The 22,671-nt window shown below is 39.0% G+C and overlaps 1 protein-coding gene across 1 annotated transcript; it reads right to left on the reverse strand.

Annotated features, from left to right (window-relative positions):
* Positions 1-289: 289 nt before the first annotated feature.
* Positions 290-8,840, reverse strand: LOC135481417 (galactoside alpha-(1,2)-fucosyltransferase 2-like). Its single transcript, XM_064761242.1, has 4 exons — positions 8,694-8,840; positions 7,486-7,593; positions 6,646-6,761; positions 290-1,178 (listed from the first exon to the last, which is right to left on the reverse strand). Exons 1-4 carry the CDS (start codon positions 8,838-8,840, stop codon positions 290-292), a joined length of 1,260 nt encoding a protein of 419 aa, XP_064617312.1.
* Between the last annotated feature and the right edge of the window lie 13,831 nt (positions 8,841-22,671).

The following is a 22,671-nucleotide window of genomic DNA, read 5'->3' on the forward strand; positions in this document are numbered from 1 at the left end:
TCTCTATCTCTCTCTCTCTCTCTCTCTCTCTCGTTTTCGTGTGTACGACAAATCGACCCGTAATCCCGTAAATTTTATTTATGTGTAATTTTATGAAGACATTTCTAAACGTTTTGGATCAAACTATAGATTTGATGTGCATATAGATGAATTCCATAAGTTTCGGATTACATATACACTGTTTTAATCCGAAAGTCACATATTCACAACATATTGTTTTTGAGAAACTGCGGATTTGAACTGTATCCCTCGCATTCCTTTCGGATCCAGGCACATCACCACGCTCCAATTATTCCATTGGGATCCAGTGTGAATGGTAATGGTGGGAGAGGTTCCACTGCTGCGACAGTCTGGATCCCGGCAGAAACCTGCGGCTGTAGTACACGGTGTCGCCATTGACCAGCCACGCCATCCACCAGCCGAACGTTCCCACCGTCATGATGGCGTGCTGGCACAGCGACATCACTGCCAGATCCTCCACGGCGCTCTGGCCGCGGACGAACACGGTGCTTTCTCCGGGGATATTCCCTGTACACCAGTCCATGGAATCGGAGCAGACGACAAACACGACTCGATCGTACTTTTTAATGAAATACTGCTTAGCTTTTAAAATGTATTCCTTTGGGGCAACAGTTCCACCGCCAGATTTTACATCCGTCGAAAGTTTGTCCCCTCTCCGGACGTGAACTGCTACAAGTGTTACAGCTTGGGCGTTCGCGATGCGCAAGGGTTTCAAATGCCCTGAAAGTAGTTCTTCGGCGCGTTTTATGACGTCATATGAGAATTTAAACTGACATCGCAGCTCCTGTTCGTATTTAGCAAAGTAGAGGAATGACTGAAGGTAACCATAAAGATGTGTGTGTTGATCGCTCTGGAATGCAACGGTGGCGTTGTCGAAGGCCGAAGATCTTGTTTCAAAATGACTTGGCATTCCAAAACAGACTGACTTATTGCGATCACTCCTCTTCAAAGCCCACGTGTCAAAAACGTCATTGATGACGTCACGGGCGTCTGTTAAGGGAATCATTCCCTTTGATCTGGCAATACCGTATAAGGACGCATACTGGAACATGTGGTTCCCCAAACCACCCACAAAGATCTTGCACAAAAAGTTTCCAATATTTCTTCCCTGAATTTCCTTTAAATAGGAGCACGAATTCTGCGAAGTCTCTGTGAAGCTGTGAAGACGTGAATACCCAATACATGTGATGTGAAGTGGCAGCCAATATGAACGGAGTAGTAAGACTGCGATGGGAATACATATGATGAACAGTAATTCTGTAAAAGAAAAAATAAAACAGAGAAACCAGTTAACACAGAAATGCTGGAAAACTAAGCATTTTATCTTAATTGTTCACTTGCAGATGCTGGTGAAACCATGCAAATTCCAAGCATATGTACGTGAAGAGGTAAACAACTAAGGTTTAGCAAACGCGGCGTTCAAAACACTGATTAACTTACTATCATGTCTGTGCACTGGTTTGGATTACTATCATGTTGTGCTGAGAAGAAAAGACGGTTAGAGCAGTGACTCTTTGTTCGTGTGAGGACTTTGAACTATGACGTCACGTCACTATGACATTCCAGTTTACATTATATTGTCACACCTACTTGAACAGAATTGTAGTGTGGCGACCGATGAAGCAGTCGCAAGTGTTTCTTAGTATGAATATCTGGAGTATAATAAAATTGAATGTAAAGTTATACTGCTTTAAAGCAAAACAGGGTATATTTTACCCATAAATGCAGCCAAGTCATAACCAAAAAACTGTTTTGGCGACATATTGCTATTGACAATTGGGACTTTCGTGGTAGAGTGGCTAGTGTGCAAACGTAACACAACAGGAGCATCTATGAGTTCCAGTCCATCTTATGTTGACTTTCTCTCCCGACGTGCGAAGGTCTGTCAGCAGCCTGCGGACGGTGGTGAGTACGGCTTAAAACACCAATAAAATAAATAAAAAAATATGCATTTAAAAATGCTATTGACAATACATCATGTGTCATGCCGAACTTGGAAAGGTCTGTCAGCAACCAGCGCATGTTTGTGTGTCTCCCCCGGGCTATGTCCGATTTCCTCCCACCATAATGCTGCATGTCCACTGTCATATAACTGAAATATTCTTGAGTACGGCGGAAAACACAAATTAAGTGAACAATACATTATACGTTATTCGGATAACACATACAATTTACTTCCATCATGTCAATACTTGCAGATTTCCGTAACATTATAAAAGGAGCCTAAAAAAGTAAAATACCTCTGATTACCAATAAATATAAGCACGTAATTTATAATAGATGCAAGGGAAATCCCTGTTCTCACTTTTGTGTCTCGTCCAGATCATCCTGTCCCAGAATCGCATCGTACAAATGTATTTTGTTGCTTCTAGATTTGATTACATCTGAGTTTAACGCTAAGTGTAACTATAATAACCGACCAGAGTCTTCCTATTGGTCGTTACAAAACACAAACATTGCTGACCACGAAGCGAGCAAGTTACCAAGTTCGATGCCTCCGCATGGAGTTTTGAATGGTAAAATGACAGATCCAAGCCTGAGACGAGATTCTGCTGGTAAGGAGTTAGCTGATGGCTGTCTCAACATTAATCCTCGGACTTTACTGGTGTGGAAATTATGTCTAATATTGATTATCTCCAACAGCTGTTGAACTTTCCATCTTGTGTTCATTTAATCAAACATTTTTTCACAGCATTTTTTTCAACAAAATATACTCGGCTTTATAATTATCGACAGGTTTTCGTGGTCTGTATAGATTTTATGCTTGATGAACGCAGTCGTTTTACATTGCATAATGGGACCTTCAGGGCCTAGTAGATAACGCGCAAGTACAGAACCCAGACGCCTCTCACCAATACAATGGCGAGTTCAAGTCCAGCTTATGCCGTCTTACCCTCTGGTCGTTGGTGTTCAGTTTCCTCCCACCATAATGCTGGCAGCCATCGTATAATTTACAAGTAACCCTATTGTTGACCACGGCGTAAAATATCAATGAAATATGTGCATAAATACATATTTCCAGGAAAGTAGAATTCTTCTCCATATTGTGTTTCACAAAGCAAACATGAGCGAAATTGCCATACAGAATGCCTAAATATATCCGATTAGCTTGGCAGACGTCAGATAAGAAAAAGATTGAGCAACAGGCAAAAGATCGCAATCATGCAAGAAGTTCAACGGTTGTAAAACACATAATCATGTACATCCTAGGTTTTCTGAAACTGTTTGCGTGGTTGATGTTCTTTTGACATATACACCCCGAAAATTCTACAGTGTTACTTCTTTGCTGACATTGCAATGAATGCAAAGTAAAGCGATAATGGTGAGCCTGACATCTTGATATCCTGATCAATATGCTGAAGGTCATCCGGTCCTTGAGAAGCTCTGTGATTAAATCTAAAGCAAAAATGTCTTGGATGTTGATTTATAGTCGTTTTATCTGGATATGGTTGACATATGAGGGAAGATTGATCAACGATCGGATAGGTTTACAATGATATTTACTCAGACCAGGTCTCTGTTTACATTCTCACTATCTATACAAGTGTGAGATGGAGATCGCACTTGCACATTTCAGAGGAAGATGTAAATAAAAGTAACGAAGTGAATGAAATCTATGTCACAGGATTCACGACGAGTGTCTGTATGGCAAAATCCCTCGCCTCCGCTTATCCTACTGCATGCATGGTGTATCGTTTGTATTGGGTGTTGATAAACTGCAACGGCTGGCGGATCCATCTTTTATAATCCATTTTCAGGGGAAACAATATACGGTATATATGGTGTATCATTTGTATCGGGTTTTTATCATGCCAGTACATGATTCGGACCAGCATATCGCTATGATTAGCTGGCAGTACATGAGTAGGAGCAAACGATTCGACTTTCTCCAGAAACCGTTCTCCACATGTATCAATAATTTAACATAAAAATTGCGTTCGAGACAACCAAAAATTTCATTAGTCATGTCATGCGGGAGTTCGAATCTCAGGTGGTGAGTTCCCATGTGGCTCCCTTATAAAAAAAAACTGTGGTTTACCACACTTTGCTATATAGTTGAGCATGGTAATACATGGTTAACTGTGCTTATTTGTGGTTATGATATGGTAAATCAAAGTCACGGTAAAGTCTGCCATAGATTACCATAGTTTACACTGGAGATGAGTTTAATATACCATGGTTATTTGTGGTAAAGAGTGGTGATATAAATACGTTTTAAAATTTACCACGGATTACCATGGCTTACATTTGAGAGGGAGCTAAAAAAAGCACGGTAATTTGTGGTAAAGAATGGTGATACAAATACAAGGTAAACTTTACCATGGATTACCATGGTTTACATTTGTGATGGAAGCAGGCAAACAAATTTCTGCGAATGACTTGTAAATCAGACATGGTAAATTCTACCATGCATTACCATGGTTTATCTCAAATGGTACAATGAAAAATACTTAATTGCACTAAGGGGGCCTCTGTGACATAGCGATTAGCGTGCCAGCGCAGCACAATGACCCAGGAAACTCACCAACGTGAGAGGATAAATCCTCTGCAATCATACATGGGAAAGTCTTTCAGCAACCTACCGATGGGTGTGGATGATTTTTCCCTGTCTCTGTCCTACATCATTAGCCACGTAACAATACCATAAGGCAACAGGCCCTCAAAAGACTGCTACAAAAACAAGCCGTGTAACAAATGTATTAGCTACTTGCCACATGCTGTATAACATTTATTCATAAGACAAGATATCCACAATGACATGGATTTATTATATGTAGCATTTAAAAAATTGCTCTGTTTCTACATCTCACTTAAAGACAAGCATCTGGTTGAAATCTACTAAGCATTACAAAATACTGGTACCATTCTTTTAAGCTGTTAAGTACCAACCTGTCAGGTTTTCTAGCTCAGCTTCCCTGTCCCCAAGTGTTGACTTTGCCACACCCAAGTGCAATGTAGTTACCTACTTTTGTGGCTTGTCTTATAAGATGTGTTGTGCTACTGAGACGTTCATAGAGGTTTGTGACAACATCAGGGACGATGTGTAAGTGACATACAGCAAATTGTCTCCAATCCTTCAATGCTAAAACTCCTTCATGATTTGTAAAGGAATAGCTTGTGTACCGTGAAACAGGTTCAGGAGCCTACCGTTGGTATTCTTATTGATATATGCTGAAAAAGCCCATATTGGCCCCCCAGTCTTCAACAGAATCGCATAAGTGAGTTAAGAGATGGGTATTAAAACTACATTGTTATTTTCCATACAGGTTTGGAACCAGCGCAGCAAACCTCAGGAATCACAGCCTAGCAGTTTTAATGACAATTGCAGACTCACTTTCTCCCATGAACAGATGAACTCCATTAACAAGGGGTAACCAATGCTTATATATGTCAGCGGGTGCAAAATCTTTAAGGACAACAGGTGAATAATAAAGCAAATACGTACGCCACTCAAAAGCCTGCTAAAATCTTCTATCTGTAAGGGAACGAGGGCTTCTTTTAATTTCACTTGAGGGCCGAAAGTGCAAGAGCTTGTCATTTATATCACCAATGTTGGGCCCCATGTAGAACAGGTCTTCATGGTGTGAACTGTCAAACATTAGTTCTGTTACCTAACGCAAAACTCAGTGCATATATTCAGGAGGAAAACTTCTGATAAAATCAAAATTCATCTGTCCCATTCTGAACAGCTTTTTCCGCAAATTGTGTTGTTTGATTATGTGACCGCTTTTCCATTACACCAGAAACTGGATAAACATGCCTATTTTCAATTATTTCACCTGGGTGCAAGCAATGGTTGCAGCAATAATACCCATTAAACTGTTTAAAATTTTGCAATACAGGTCATTCGACAGTATTACAAAATCATAGAATAGCAGTGACATTGTACAATGCTCATTACCATCTCTGACCTTTCACCTTATACTTTGAGACTCAAGAGAGTGGATTTCATCCAGAAAAGGTTTACAAAAACTGTCAAACCTTGGTTTGTTAGGTCCAAACCACAAAGACTGCAGCATGACAAACTCTGATCTCTTAGCATAGGAAATTTCATTTATGGTACAAAATAATGGCCAGACGGAAAACTTTGATGATCTGAACACAGGAACTCCATCAGTACAAAACGACAGTGAAATGTTATCGTTCTCTTTCAAAAAATCTCTGAGATGCATTACGTCTAAAGAACTTCCCATCTGTTAAGTCTGACAAACTTTCACTTTGATGTTAACAATTGCTTTTTTGTACACACTTAGCAAATCGTGGTTTTGAAACAAATCTTCTAGCTGCTCATACAATGGAATAGTTGAAAAATAATGACCATTGTCAGACAAACTAGACCTCTAAAAAGATTTGTCACAATCTAAACACCCTTACGGCTCATTTTGATCATGCTGACTGAGTAGGCACTAATATTCAGGACAATAATGGTAAAAGACAATTTTTCTCCGGTACCATGAAAATATTTTATCAAAGTAGTATTTACTCTTTGGAACACATGATTGTACAATTACATTCGGTAAGTCTAACAGATCTCTTAAGGCAATACCGTTTACTCGGTGTCTGACTACATGTGCAAGTGTTAGTGCCAAGACTTGTGACTTTGTAACATCAGATACTTCATACAGTGGGGTGTGATCATTACAAATTTTGCCTGTTGGGCTGTTCAGAACAGTTTGTGTCCTCATCACGCGGCACTCTGTGTGACAGCTCCCCATTCTCATTTCAATATCACCAACATCCTGAAAAATTAGAAATCATGTGAAAATAATATGTTCATACAGTCCAATTTACTCTTCTACAGCGGTTAAAGTGGAACTTAAATTTTTAATTATTACAAAAAATCTAGTACTAATTAACTAACATTAACTGAAATGGGATTTATGTATATAAGTACTGTTAAGCGTGCTGTTATGGTTAATGTTATTCTGATTTTATAATATCCTTTGAGCAAAAGTTTATTATTCATGTGAACTTTTGCAGTCACAAATGTGACCATCTGTTACGACATTAAATGTTTTGTTCCTATGACAAAATCTGTTGAAGGTTATAAAATGAAGTTTTTCCCACGACATTGATGATTCTAGTGATGATTTTCTTCTTAGAGGAATAGTCAAAATATTTTTTGCTGGTTTAATCACCAAAGTAGTGTTTATTGTATGCTCAAGAATATTTCACATATATGATAGTGGTTAGCTATCAGTGTTTCCAAGGAAGTATTAAGCTAATACTCTTACTAAAATTAATGTACTACAGCCTCTCACCCTAGAGGCCTTGATGAATTAAATTCTTGTGATAAAAAATCAATCCAACTTCACAAAAACTTAAATGGCCCCATAACATGAATGAATCAGTCAAGAATCAAGCAAAACGTGTTACCTGAAAAATGCTACACTTTAAATGAAGTACAACTTTAACTGTAAGCACAAATTCAACCCTATATCTGTGGTTTTGGGTTAAATTTACCTCCATATCAGCTGCCCCAATAAGCAGAGTGTTCGCACAACGAGTTGCTTCCCCTTGTTCAAACTCCTCCCTCCTCCACTTATATCTCGTTGTACGAGGCTCAGGCACCTGTGGGTCATCAAGGTAACGTTTGTATAGAAATGTTCTTCGATGATTACCCGACATATTATCTCACAAAAAACTGATTTTCATGGAAAAGCTTGAATGACTTATGGTGATCGTCATTTTAGCATTGCCGGATTTCCTCTCGTAACCAGTTATCCACATGTACGCATGATGATGATGATGATGGAGCCAGTCATCAGAAACCAAAATTACCAGGTGAATTTCAGCATACGTCTGTATACCTCTGACCTAAAAATAATAAAATAAGGTAAACATAAGTTATTGGTCTGCCTACCTCCTTAGAGTAATTTGATATCATTTAAAATATATACTATCATGACTCGATTATGAAAAAAAAACCAGTTAAATTTCGATCTCGTGTAAATTGCAAAAACTGCCGGAGGGCAGAAATGTGTTGGGCTAGGCGTTTAGACGGCGGTGCATGCAGGACAGTTGATTGTGATAGATTCTTTTTATAGGATATCACAGGAGTTTTTCAAGGAGGACGATGCACTCATGTTTATTTCCAAGTATGGGTCAAATTAACTAGTACGGTAAATCAGTAAACATGTTCAAGGAAAACAAGCCATTAGCTTTGGCATGCAGTAGCTAGTGGTATAATGACTACACGTATCTCATTGATTATAGTTTTTAATTTATATCATGTATATCTGTTTCGAATTCTACTTTTAGTTACGTTTATTCAAGCACGTTGGTAAAGGTCGGCGTTTTAAAATGTGGTTTCCTTCATCCAGAAAGCTGAGAGCTTTTCACACAAATGAAATAGAAAACATGAACATTGAGTTAAACACGTTCAAGATTTAAATGAGAAATTTTCGATATCTGTTACTCCCCATGGCCCTGTTCGTCTGTCCATTTGCCTGTCCATCCCTTCGCCCTCCGTCTCTTTGTCCGTCCCTTCACGAGTCCGTCAGTCCCTCTGTTGGTCCCTTCGCCCGTCCTTCTGTCTGTCTGTCTCTCGGTCCCCCGTATGGTCCGACTCCCCCCCACTCCCCGCCCGTACTCCTCCTTTTTTCAGTCGATACCTGTGTCCTTCAATTCTGCCTGTCTATTTGTCCATCTGTCTGTCCGTCCCTCTGCACCTTCGTCTTCTTATCTGTCTGTCTGCCCGTATCTGCGTCTGTCTCACTTCTGTTCACTTCTTTGTGACGGCCATACATGTAACCCTGTTCACCGGAAATTTGCAAACTTATTCTGAGATAATCGTTGGGTATCATGTGTCCCGTCATTGTGACCACCATATCCCAGAACCCATTCTCGGGAAATCCATAAACTTTTAATAAAATAATCATTTGGATCCATCCATGTGCATGTGTCATTTGGCCTTCTTAAGTCTATCCTTTCATAAGATTGACATTAAGCCTACTTAGCCTAACTGCCAAAATTATCAAATAGTTTTTTGTCTAATATATCTCTGAGTCTATTAATGAAATGCAAATTGTTTTGCCGAGATGGTTTTTGTTTATCTTTTATGTGCGCGGTGGTTTTTTCAAACTTTAAAATGCATTCATTTCCATACTAATGGGCCTAAGTTGTTATAGCAAAGAAAGAACTGCTGAGTTAGTCAGATACAGACACATGAAACATTCAAACCATATGAGAACTACAATCCCACTGAGGGCCTCTGTGGCTCAGTTGTTAAGCGCGCTAGCGCAGCGTAATGACCCATGAGCCTTTCAATAATGCGGTCGCTGTGAGTTCAAGTCAAACTCATGCTGGCTTCCTTTCCGGCCGTAAGTGGAAATGTCTGACTGGTCGAGAGTTTCCTCCCAGCATAATTCTGGCCGCCGTCATATAAGTGAAATAACCTTGAGTTCGGCGTAAAACACCGATCAAATAAAAAAAATCAAATACAATCTTACTGCTGTTTGCTTTCATTATATAATGTTTATAAGGAATTTTTATAGAATTCAATCATCAGAACAAGCCATTTCCAAGAGAACACCGCTCAGATATTAAAGATATTTTGATAACAATAAGTATGGAGCGTTCTCATTACAATAAACTCTTTTTTTTCATTTGTTTACCCTTCGGGCCTGTATCCCTATTTTCACTTGCACATGTCAAGTCTTTTTTGTTTTATCGACCTTTTACCGGATGAGTGGGGTATATAAGATCAAATAAGCTCTAAACATAATAGGGTTTTTGTTCTTTACTCAGGCGTTGTGTTGCGTATTTGTTAACACCAGTACACGTTAACAGCATTATAGTTGTTATGGAAGTTTTATCTTTATTTCTGAGGATTTTTTTATATTCTCTATTAACGCTGTATGTTTATGTGTTATAAAGCACTCACACACAGATTTTGTTGCAAATTTACCTACACCAGCAAGTCCAGTCCTTGGTGAGATGCAACTTGTGGTTGTCTACGTCATCTAACATTATCTCACAGCTCTTGTTGTAAATTTACCTACACCAGTATGTTCAGCCCAAGGTCAGGTACAGCTTGTGGTTGTGTCTGCCTTATATAACATTCTCACACAGCTCTTGCTGTAGCTCAGCCTCTAGCCGCGTATGTCCAGTCCCTGGTAAGATGCAGTTTGTAGTTGTCTGTCTATGTCTTATGTAACATTCGCACACAAATTTTTCTGTTCTACATCTCGTGGCGTGTGTCCAGTATATGGTTGTCTGTCTATCTCTTATGTAACATTCTCACACAGATCTTACAGTAGCTCTTCCTCTAACATAGTGCCCAGTCCCTGGTAAGACGCAGCATGTGGTTGTCTGTCTATCTCTTATGTAACATTCTCACACAGATCTTACTGTAGCTTTACCTCTAGCATAGTGTCCAGTCCCTGGTAAGACGCAGCATGTGGTTGTCTGTCTATCTCTTATGTAACATTCTCACGCAGATCTTACTGTAGCTCTACCTCTAGCATAGTGTCCAGTCCCTGGTAAGACGCAGCATGTGGTTGTCTATCTATCTCTTATGTAACATTCTCACGCAGATCTTACTGTAGCTCTACCTCTAACATAGTGTCCAGTCCCTGGTAAGACGCGGCATGTGGTTGTCTGTCTATGTCTTATGTAACATTCTCACACAGATCTTACTGTAGCTCTACCTCTAACATAGTGTCCAGTACCTGGTGAGACGCAGCATGTGGTTGTCTGTCTATGTCTTATGTAACATTCTCACACAGATCTTACTGTAGCTCTTCCTCTAGCATAGTGTCCAGTCCCTGTTAAGATGCAGCATGTGGTTGTTTGTCTATGTCTTATGTAACATTCTCCCACAGGTCTTACTGTAGCTCTACCTCTAACATAGTGTGCAGCCCCTGGTAAGACGCAGCATGTGGTTGTCTGTCTATCTCTTATGTAACATTCTCCCACAGGTCTTACTGTAGCTCTACCTCTAACATAGTGCCCAGTCCCTGAAAAGACGCAGCATGTGGTTGTCTGTCTATCTCTTATGTGACATTCTCACACAAATCTTTCTGTAGTTCTACATCTCGTGGCGTGTGGCCAGGATGTGCTTGTCTGTCTATGTCTTATGTAACATTCTCACACAGATCTGACTGTAGATCTTACCTATAACATAATGTCCAGTCCCTGATAAGACGCAGCATGTGGTTGTCTGTCTATCTCTTATGTAACATTCTCACACAGATCTTACTGTAGCTCTACCTCTAACATAGTGTCCAGTCCCTGGTAAGACGCAGCATGTGGTTGTCTATCTATCTCTTATGTAACATTCTCACGCAGATCTTACTGTAGCTCTACCTCTAACATAGTGTCCAGTCCCTGGTAAGACGCAGCATGTGGTTGTCTGTCTATATCTTATGGAACATCCTCCCACAGACCTTACTGTAGCTCTACCTCTAACATAGTGCCCAGTCCCTGATAAGACGCAGCATGTGGTTGTCTGTCTATGTCTTATGTGACATTCTCACACAAATCTTTCTGTAGTTCTACATCTCGTGGCGTGTGTCCAGTATGTGGTTGTCTGTCTATGTCTTATGTGACATTCTCACACAGATCTTGCTGTAGCTCTACCTCTAGCATTGTGTCCAGTCCCTGGTAAGACGCAGCATGTGGTTGTCTGGTGAGATTTACTTTGTGGTTGTCAGTGTGTGTCTTCAGTAACATTCTCAAACAGATTTTGTTGTACTTCTAACTCTAGCGGCGTATGTCCAGTCCTTGGTGAGGTGCAGCATGTAGTTGTCTATCTATGTCTTATGTAACATTCTCACACAGATATTGCTGTAGTCCTACCTCTAACAGCGTGTGTCTAGTCCCTGGTAAGATACAGTTTGTAGTTATCTGTCTATGTTTTATGTAACATTCTCATACAGATCTGTCTGTAGCTCTACCTCTTGCATCGTGTCTAGTCCCTGGAGAGATGGAGTTTGTTGTTGTGTGTCTATGCCTCATGTCAGATTCTCATACAGTTATTTTTGTAGCTCTACCTCCAGCGGCGTGTGCACACTCCCTAGTGAAATGTAGCATGTGGTTGTCTGTCCGTGCCTTATTTAATATTTAAAGACAGATGTTGCTGAAGCTCTACTCTTATGACTCTAACAGCTTTTCCAATCCCATGTGAGGTGTTGCAATTTCCACTGTATGACAATATATTAAGAAAGTTAGCCTGTTGAATTTAACAAAAAGTCTCTTGTCTGAGAGTTGTCAGAATTGATTTGCTATTATAAGACAATGCTGTGTAATATTTAACTATATATATATATATATATATATATATATATATATATATATATATATTGTTAGTCTAACAAAATCATTATGCTGAATTACGTGTTATATTTAACAAAATAATCTGCTGCAATAAGAGAATACATTCTAGCATCACTGAGACGACACACTTTCTGTTCAATTAATCATATTATCTGTTTGAAATTAGATTTATTTTGAGTGCATTGGTGCTAGTACTATAGTCTATTTTGTCAGACAGTCATCTATATTCAGCTATCTGTAAAATTACACTCACTTCCAAAATTGCCTTTCTTTAGTGATACGTAACAACACATGCTTTAAACTTTGATATGTTGTATGTCTGTATTATTGCATGGGCAAATGCGGTAAAAAAAATTTCTAATTCACATTGTCAAACCACATAAGCCTAGTTTCAACACCAAGAGCTCATTACACGGGTGACGTCATTGTTATTCAAAGTCAAGTGGCATGCCGCACAATGACGTCACCCAAGGAAATAACTTCCTGGTGTTCTTGTATTAGACGTGTAGAGATTTTCCTGTTATGCAAACTGGACTGACTTTACAGACATTTGAATGTACACAATATAGGCTAAAAGCAATAGACTATAGTTGTAGACCCTTATAATAATAACATTCTCCTTATGATACCAACATTGTTTGTCACTATTCCTTTAGTATCATTTATTTCTTTCTTACATTTTCCAGATGGATTTGGAGATGTATATACAAGAGAAGTGGACAGCGCTTTTCAAGTTCATGAACTTCAGTCAAACCGGCAAGTTGACGTTTGCGGAAGTCATTGAGTATCCTGTCCAGCTTCTACGTGCAGGAAAAGTTGAATTACGCTTACAAAAAGCACTGGGTCTCCATCCTCGAGGCCCTGGGCAGACCCAAAGACGAGGCGTCTGTGAGTCAGGATGACTGGGTTAAGGCTCAAACTATTATCAGCAAACAGGATTGGTACCTCAGAGAGCTTATACCAACTGCCACAATGGCTTTTTTTGATATTATGGATACAGACAAAGATGGCACAATTAGTTTCCCGGAGTGGCGGAATTACTACACGATGCAAGGAGTGAAAAGTGAGGAATTCATCCGCTCTACCTTTGCCAAGATGGCTTCCAACAATGATGGCGTGATTTCGCGAAAGGAATTCAAGCATGCCCTGAAAGTGTACAGTTCAAGACATGAACCAGGGAATGATTATTCGTTTTTGTATACTCTTGACTAGACGAAGTGAATCCGACTGACTCAAGGTAACCAAATGCGATGTGGGCACCACTGTGCAGACAAAATAAATCAGACAGACTCTGGGTAATGAAATGTTATGTTGACACCACTGTGGAAACGAGTAGTCGTATTGAGTAGAATTCACACTGGGTATTCAGTAGTGTTCCTGTCAGTTTATTGTGTAGACGGAATGAGCAGGTTTCACACTACGTATTCATATACACATATATTCAGATGTATTCATGGCACTATATAGTGAGGACGAATGATGCCGGATTCACACTAAATATTCAGATATTTTCATGTCACTATATAGTGTAGAGAAATTATGCGGGACTCACACAAAGAATTCAGATGTATTGATGTCAGTATATTGTGTAGACGAATTGTGCAGATTCACACTAACTATTCAGGTGCATTCATGTCACTATATAGTGTAGACGAAATCAGCAAGATTCACAATAATTATTCATATACATCTATATCCATGTCACTAGATTGTGAAGGCGAATTCAGCTGGATTCACACTAAGTATTCTAATGTATTCACGTCACTATATTGTACAGACAAAACAAATAAGATTGATCCTGAGTCACTATGTCGGTATTGAGAAGACGATACACATAGAATTGACGTTGAAACTTCAGATGAAAGCATGCCAGTTTACTGAGTAGCTGGTTCAAATACTGCCTCAGTATTCAGTTTTGTGAAACGGAAGGCCTTCTTGAGACATTTGCTAGTGTGATTTATACTCATGAAAAATAAACAATGTATTCCACCAATAAATAGTGTGGTTTGTGTATGACGCCGCTGACAATGTGTTTCATGTTGCACACTTTGGACTTCGAAGATTTCAAGGCATCTGATTCAGTGAGAAACAAATCACACAGAAGTGAAGGGTAGTTTGAGATATTTAATGCCAGAGCTGAAGCAGCGTAAGTTGGATTGAATCACGTACATCCATTGGTCAAGATGGTCCAGATACTTGACCTGTAGGGTAAAGTACATATCACCGCCATGACTTCCAATGTAGCCTTCTTACTTCCTGTTGACAAAGCTCTCTTTAAATCATGTCAGCCGCGTTTTTGCAAAGAGGTAACCTATGTATGGATCACGGCTATGGGGGAATCCACCAATGACTTAGCCATATACCGTACAGTTATCGCTATCATCTTTATCAAATTCATCTACATTTGTCTTTAAAGAAAAAAACAAGTCTGTTGTGCATTACCAAGGTAAGAAACGTAGATTTTTGTGTTTACAAGTAGAATGAACACACGATTATTTATTGATTTATTTACTTATTTGATTAGTGCTTTACGTGGTACTCAAGATTATTTCACTTATATGGTGACGGAAACCGGGCGTAACCCAAGGAAACCCACGACCATGCTTGGTTGCCGGCTGACCTTCCCACGTACGGCTCAGATTGTTCGAAGGTATGTGGATAACATTGCTGTACTGGCGAACGTGTTCCCCGAAATCACTCAGTTTCGAAACTGAAAAAGGGAAACTGTCTCAAATGCATTTCTTAAAGCTGTCATGGCTGTGTTGCCCATCTTCCTCACGTAGGCCTACATTTCCGTCACATGTATTAAACCTAGAGTGGATTTCCTTGTTGTACGCACTCTCCTTGCACTCTATGCCGCTATCCATAGCAGTTCGTAATGTTAAATTTAGCGCCTTTGCCGTACAAATATCTGATCCTAAGAAAAAGCAGGAACTTGAGCATTGGAGGTAATCAGTTTTAGACCATATATTGTTAGATAATGGTACAGATTCTTGACTGTGGTCAAGACCCCCTTGGAGGGAAAAGGCCCACGGGATAAGAATAATAGAGCTTAAAAATGAGGGAGGAATAAACAATGAGAATGTTAAAATAGTAAGCATAGGTAAATAGAAGGAAAGAACCATTTTTTTCTTACAGGCTACACAAGTATGATAGTGAATGGCTGAGAACAACATTGCAAATCAATGTACCTATGAAGCCAGAATGATAAAAAAACTCTGCTTTCACAAATAAAATGCCTGTGGTATATTTTCTAAAGTATTCAGAAAGGCAGCAAGGAAACATTGACGTCCACTGAAAATTCGTTACCTGTGTATTGTTAGAATCTGTAGTATTTATTGATTTGATTTGAAGTACGTGCTTAGGATTATGTCACTTATATACGACTGCCGCTGTCATAGTGAGAGGAAACTGGGCTACATGTCCAACTTCATGTCACTGGAAGACTCTCCCACATACGGCAACAGGGGAAGTCAGCAAGAGCTGGGTTACCTCACAACCGTGACGTTGATGGGAATTTGTGAAAGATTGGAATAAAACGCTCGGCCTGCGGCTTAGTGGTTAAACAATGGCCACCCTTCGTCATCAGCGGGATATATAGTACTTTTAAGTCAACACTGTCTAAATTAGTTGTAAATTTCAGTAAGTTTAAATTTAAACACAATTATGACTAAATTATATAGGGCAAGATCCATCAGTTGCAGTAGGTCTAATACATAAAATAGTACAAATTTACAGCTTCATATGTGTGAGAGAAATATTTACAGCTTCTAAATTTACACTGAAATGTGTTTCTGACAAAGTTGCAAGTTTTGACAGTGAAGAAATCGCTGTTTGTTTGCTTGTTTACTTGTTGTTTGAGTTTTTTTTTTTTTAACAAAAGATATCGTTTTCCTCCAAGAAAAAAAAACAACCTCTTCATATGACAGCTTGCCCAATATCAGAATTTATTTACGGATTTTTGTGCTTTTGGGGGAGAATTGATGAATTATTCAGTTTAGTTATTTACGACTTTCGGTCCATAGCGCCTTTTTTTCTATTGACCAATCAGGGCAATGAAAAGAGATTGGCTCTTTGTGATTAAATCTCTTTTTTTTTCACCTACGATTCAGCGTATTATATTCTCTCTTAGTCTAGCCGTGGGGTGGGAGTGGGTAGGGTTTCTTCACAGTGTTGAACCAAACCAATAAATCTCAAATTCTAAACATAGCACGGTTATGTGACCTTCAATAGGTGGCATGTATCAGCGAACAGTGATAATTTGCGCATGACAGGTCCAGGAGTTGAATTAGGTTTGTGTTACCTACCCTGGCGGTATATCACATCTTTATTTCTAGTCTGGACGATTTCCTATTTATTTTGAGGTTTGTTTATTTCCTTTACGCTCACTTTCGAGACTTTGTCACAAGAAAAACGTGATGTAGATTGCATTATAGACTTTTAACCTGTTGGCTATAATCAGTTCTCTGTAATATCAGCGATACCCACTATCAAAATTACGTTTAGTCAGCGACGCGTAACAAGACAGGCTCTACACATTTCAACTTTGTCCACAAGAAAAACCTGCTTACATGCACCAAAATAAAAATCTAACAGCACATTTCCTTTATGGCTTTTATGGTTTATGACAAACATTTCACTAGTGCTTGGTTCGTCGGATATCTCATACTAACTTTACCGCACGTAAAAAAAAGGGGACAAACCATGCCTCATCAAAGTCAGGCGCTGAAATTTGTGGCCAGAGTGGCCAAACTCTATGGCCACATTCCGAATAATAATAATCATCGCCATTGTCGCATAAACATACTCAATTTGAGTATACGTACAGCTGTAACATTGACACTAATCGACACAATAAATCAGATTTAGTGTGAATCATAGCAACAAATATAATTCAGTCAGATTGCTTTTGAGTAATCAGTTGCTCATGTAGTATACCAGTTTTATACATACGTTGTCCTTAACAACGGGCAAATATCAATTAATCAGATTCATTTTGGCTCTTCACTTACACATGTTATATATAAGTTATATACTTACCTTGTCCTCGACGACTGGGAAGATACAATCAATCAGACTCACTCTGAGTATTTAGAACAAAGCTGCATTTATGTCTTTGATGATCAGTAGAAATGAATGAAATTCACTTCGAGCTTGACAAACTGTGTACATGACATTTGCTGAGCAGGCCGTAAAATCAGAGTCATCTTGAATATTCAGTACATAGTTGCATTGGTGGCTTTGCTGATAGTACAAATCCATAAGATTTTCTTTGATTATTAAGTACAAAGGTACGTTTATGTCTGTGATGAGGAGTAGAAATCAGTGAGATTCATTTTGTTGTTTGACAATTATATACAAGGCATTACTGGGCGGACACTATTATTATTAAATAGATTCACTTTGGGTATTTAGTTTTATTCATAACAATACAGAGGAGACGTAATCAGTCAGATTCAATTTAGGTATTCACCTTCAGCTATGACAACAACTGAGGAGGCGTAATCGGTCAGATTCACGTTGAGTGTTCAGTTTTAGTCATGACGCTACCGAGGAGATGTATTCAGTCAGATTCACTTTATATGTGTTCATAGAAAAACGATTAGAAAACTAAATAAACAAGATATACGCTCTATCTTGTGGGATAATTGTGGATAGGTGTACACGTATAGGTGACATAGCTTAAACAAAACCAGGAAAGAAAATGAAACTTTTATTGACTGGTTAAATTTAGTAAATGAACGATGGGTTATCCCAAAAAGAGTCTTTATGCTCTAATAATGAAAGTCAATGTAGTAACAAGATTTACGCTCTATCTTGTGGGATAATTGTGGATAAGGTGTACACGTATAGGTGACATAGCTTAAACAAAACCAGGAAAGAAAATGAAACTTTTATAGATTGGTTAAATTTAGTAGATGAAACGATGGGTTATCTCAAAAGGAGTCTTTATGCTCTAATAATGAAAGTCAATGTAGTAACAAGATTTACGCCTCTATCTTGTGGGATAATTGTGGATAGGTGTACACGTATAGGTGACATAGCGTAAACAAAACCAGGAAAGACAATGAAACTTTTACTGATTGGTTGAATTTAGTAGATGAACGATGGGTATCCTAAAAAGAGTCCTTGTGCTCTAATAACGAAAACCAATATAGTAACTGGTAAAAATACTTTGTTGTTTATTCCGAAAACGATTATTTAAATGCTGGCGTTCTATAAATCTCCTATACTTCGGTTTCTTGGAAATCATTGTAATTGGTGTAGACTACAAAATACAGTATATTACATGTGCGGGGAACTCTTCTGTGTGTAAAGTTTAATACGTTTGAGCAGCAGAGATTCCTGTGGATGTTTTTGTGTTGGCAGGCATTGATCGTTTACGAGGACAAGCGTATTCAGCTCCAGCTGACCACAGAGAGAGTGCACCTTAACACTTTCGCACGAAGAGAGACAGTCGTGTTATCGTTCAATCTAATGATGTGTGTCTTCTAGAAATGTATCCCTTAATAAATGAGATTGTTGTCACTCAGATTTTTATGTTATGTTTCATATCTACAGTCTTCGTGAGGGTTACGACTGTATTTTCTTTACTGTAATTATAGTAAATGCTAAGCCTGTTTTACTTTCGTTTTTTGTAACTTTTTTGCTGCTCACACAATACATAAGGCACGCCACACGTAGGCGGACTCTTATGTGCTCGTTCTGTCTTCTCAAAGGTAATAAATGATGGAATGTTTTCATTGGATTTGTAGTGCTCATGTATTAACGGTGATTATTAATACATCTTCCAAGAGTGAGAAACTGTTAGATTTGAATGTAACAGCTATCCTGGTAAAGTCTACAGTCAGTTTCATCAAATGTAGTATTGTGTTTACATCGTCATGGCGACTAAAATGACATAAATTATTATGGTTGCCATAGAAATCAGCTAGTGATTTAATTTGAGATAGCTGTTAGTTAGGAGGCTGGTTAATATTCAGGCTATGTCTTGCGTCATGATGTGTTGTAAGTTAGAGGAAAAGTCACATTAACTTTTACAACATCAGTCCGAAGATTTCCTGGCTTCCAAGATTTGTTCCTGTGCGTTAATTCTGTCATATCTGAAGTAATCAACTTCTTATTTCCTCCGATTACAAGTTCTTGGAGAGTTGTTTTTACAACAAAATATAGTGAGCGCTTCACTGGCACAGCGATTAGAGCGTACGCCTCGAAGATGGGTGGGCTTGGGTTTAACTTGGAGTTATGTCATACCAAAGGCTTTCATGAGAAGAAGACGCAGTATATATGTATAGACGCCTCCATTGCTGCATCCCCCAATGCCCTTGTCCATACATCTGTTTGCTGATCTGTTTGCGAAAAGGAGGCCGTTAGGATTTGAATGGAGATTTGCCAACAGCTAGTCACAAAGGTACATGGGAGACAAGGGCGGTGATGTGGCGGTGACGGTACATGTCAGTCAAGTCAAGCGTCTGAACTTATAACTCTTCGTTGTCAAATGACTGAGGAATTTCTGTGATGTAAAATTCCAAGTATACGCTGTATAAGCATACATACATAAGACCACAGACTATTATCTCCCCTTTACTCATGCAGTCTCATACGCAACCATATATAAACCATGTCGAAAACGGGTCTATGCGCATTATACATATATATATATATATATATATATATATATATATATATATATATATATATATATATATATATATATATATATATATATATATATATATATACAATTACATACATATAAGTTGGCGAGTCCAATCAGCAGATGTAGTCGTGAGCAATTTTACATTACTCATTCTGCCAATCGCCAGCATTATCATCATATTCACTTATTTTTCTTTTCTTGTTCTTTTCTACTTTCTGCTGCTGTCTTAGATAGAAAAGGAGACATATACGTGAAGAACAGTGGGCGGCGCTCTTTACGGTTTTACGTGATCGCCTTGCCGGAAGACATGGAGTATGCATGTCGGTTGTTACGGGAGGGGAAAAGTGGGGGATGGCTGTAAAAGAACATGTAGAGTAGAAAGAGACACAATTTGCCCCAGTCACCCAAGCGAGACTTGCCAGACATGCCCGATGTGCCTTTTTACCCTGAAATGAAACCATCCCATGTTACGAGGCAAGGCGAATTCAATGTTGTGGCAGTTTTTAATACCTGTAATTTATGAAAGCATCCGCCATGTAATATGTGGCCTAGATTATGCGTCCCTTCTCGTGCCAGCCTGGTGGTTTCGAGTAAATAAAAGACAACAATCTCCGAGATATGCCGATTCGAAGTGCGCACAATGACCAGTAGAAATCATTGAGATTCACATTAAGCTGGGCAGTTGTATACATGTCATTCTGAGTGTTCAGTGTATAACAATCAGATTCAGCTTGAGTATTTAGAGCACAGTTGTATTTATGTCTTTGCTGAGTAGTGGAAATCATCAGACTCACTCTAAGTTTCAGAGTTGTATACAGGACAATATTAAGCTGAGAACAGTAATCAGATTCACTTTATATATGATCATAGCACAACTATAAGAAAACTAAATAGAGAAGATTTACTTTCTTGTGAATGATGGTAATTATAGCCAGCTGTGCACGTATAGGTGACGTATCTTAAACAAAGAATGGAAAGAAAATAAAACTTTTATTGATTGATTAATAAAATATTCGGTATCCCAAAAAGACGCGTCTCTACCTGTTAATGAATGGACAAACATAGCACCCGGTTAAAAATGGTGTTTGTAATCTGTTCATGAATTCGAGCTATGAATTGCAATAGACACTTGTAAAAACTGTTGGGTAAATGATGTGCTGTTTGTTCCGAAACGAATTTACTGTTTAAATGGCGGCCTTCTATAACTCTCCCTTCACTTGTTTTTTTTTTTCTTCAGAAATCGTTGAAGGAGAATTTGAATGAAAAACCTGTCCTTCCACAATTCCACATGTGTTTCATCAAACGTAACACTGATTTACCTCAGCGGCCACTAGAATGCTATATAAATGGTTGCCATGGAAATCAGCTTTCTTGAATTTTTAGGAATTAATGAGTTGTGCAGAGATTAGTAAACATCCAGACCGCTTATACCTCGCATAATGGATAGAGCGTCCTCTTCGAAGTTGGGAAACACGGTATCAAACGCTGAGAGGTTAGAGCAAAGAAACATGACTGGTTGACCCGGTGTCAGTATAATGTGACTGGGTGTCACATCTGGTGTCGTCGACATGATTCTCCAATGGCGGCAGCACTTTGTCGGCATGCACCTCGCCCAGGAAGGCAAGATGTATGTATATACACCTAATGACTCCTCGCCGTCATGTGACTGAAAATTTCTTAAGGACCACGATAAACCCCAAGCATTGATTCATTTATTCATTGAAAATCGGGGGACCTTAAATTAGTCTTGGGTCAGGCCATACCAAAGACTTTAAAACTGGTAATCGTTGCTTATTTCTTTGGCGCTTAGCACTAAGAGGTTGGAGCAAGGGCACGTCTGCTTGACCCAGTGTGAGTTTAATGTGACTTGGTAGGGTGTCACATATGGTGTCCTCGGAATGGTGCTTCAGTGTCGGCAGTATAACCTTATAACTCCTGCTGGTCAAATGAAAATTGATAAATGCGACATAAAACCCCCATACATTTATACATACACACACAGTAAACATCCACGCTCTTTTTCAGCTGTGTTAGTGTGTTTTAATTTCAGGGAAATGTGACATTAACTTCCAAGGCAACAGTCCCCAGATTTCCAGGTGTCTTGGATTTATTCCACTTCTTTGAAAGAAGTCGTTGTTTCTGCCTTGCTCTGAATAATGAAGCTCTCTTTTCCTGCAAGTACTACAGAGTTCTTATACCAAAGATAGACTAGATTATCTCCCTTTACTCACGCGCTATCATAAGCATGCATGTTCTGATAGTGAATTGAAAAGGGATCTAACCACCCTTTCTTTTTAAATTGTCAGAATGTACAAAACCGTCTCCTCCTCACTAAGGAAGTATGGCCAAGAACAATTGACGTTGCTGGATACGAAAAGGACTTTCTATTCTTCCCCTCATTATGTGTGCATCTGTGACTAGGATTCGAAGGAAATAAACAACCATGTTTTACTTCGCAAGCTTATTGGGATAAGCTTCACAAGCTTAAAGGGAAACGATTCTGATTGGTCTGGTCTGAGAGATAGGTAAGCCCAGGCTATGCCTATCCTACGCTGAATTTTTGGTATGGCACATCTATTCAAGGGAGACCAAGGCTGTATGGTTTAACACAGGAAACCTTATCTGCACTGTGAGCCGATCAGCGCCAATTCTGTATCCTTTTATTGGAGTGTTTCTTCTACCGCTGAAGATAAAAAAAAGTTCTACCATAT

The sequence above is a fragment of the Liolophura sinensis genome, unplaced genomic scaffold, assembly GCF_032854445.1.
Source record: "Liolophura sinensis isolate JHLJ2023 unplaced genomic scaffold, CUHK_Ljap_v2 scaffold_75, whole genome shotgun sequence".
Taxonomy (NCBI): Eukaryota; Metazoa; Mollusca; class Polyplacophora; order Chitonida; family Chitonidae; genus Liolophura; species Liolophura sinensis.

Excerpts from the sequence above, each read along its gene's own strand:
- LOC135481417 (XM_064761242.1), bottom strand. The coding sequence starts at position 8,840 with ATGACGGGACACATGATACCCAACGATTATCTCAGAATAAGTTTGCAA. Across the intron at positions 7,594-8,693 it reads AGACAGATAAGAAGACGAAG|GTGCCTGAGCCTCGTACAAC; the intron begins GTGCAGAGGGAC and ends GATGACCCACAG. Across the intron at positions 6,762-7,485 it reads TTGGGGCAGCTGATATGGAG|GATGTTGGTGATATTGAAAT; the intron begins GTAAATTTAACC and ends CTAATTTTTCAG.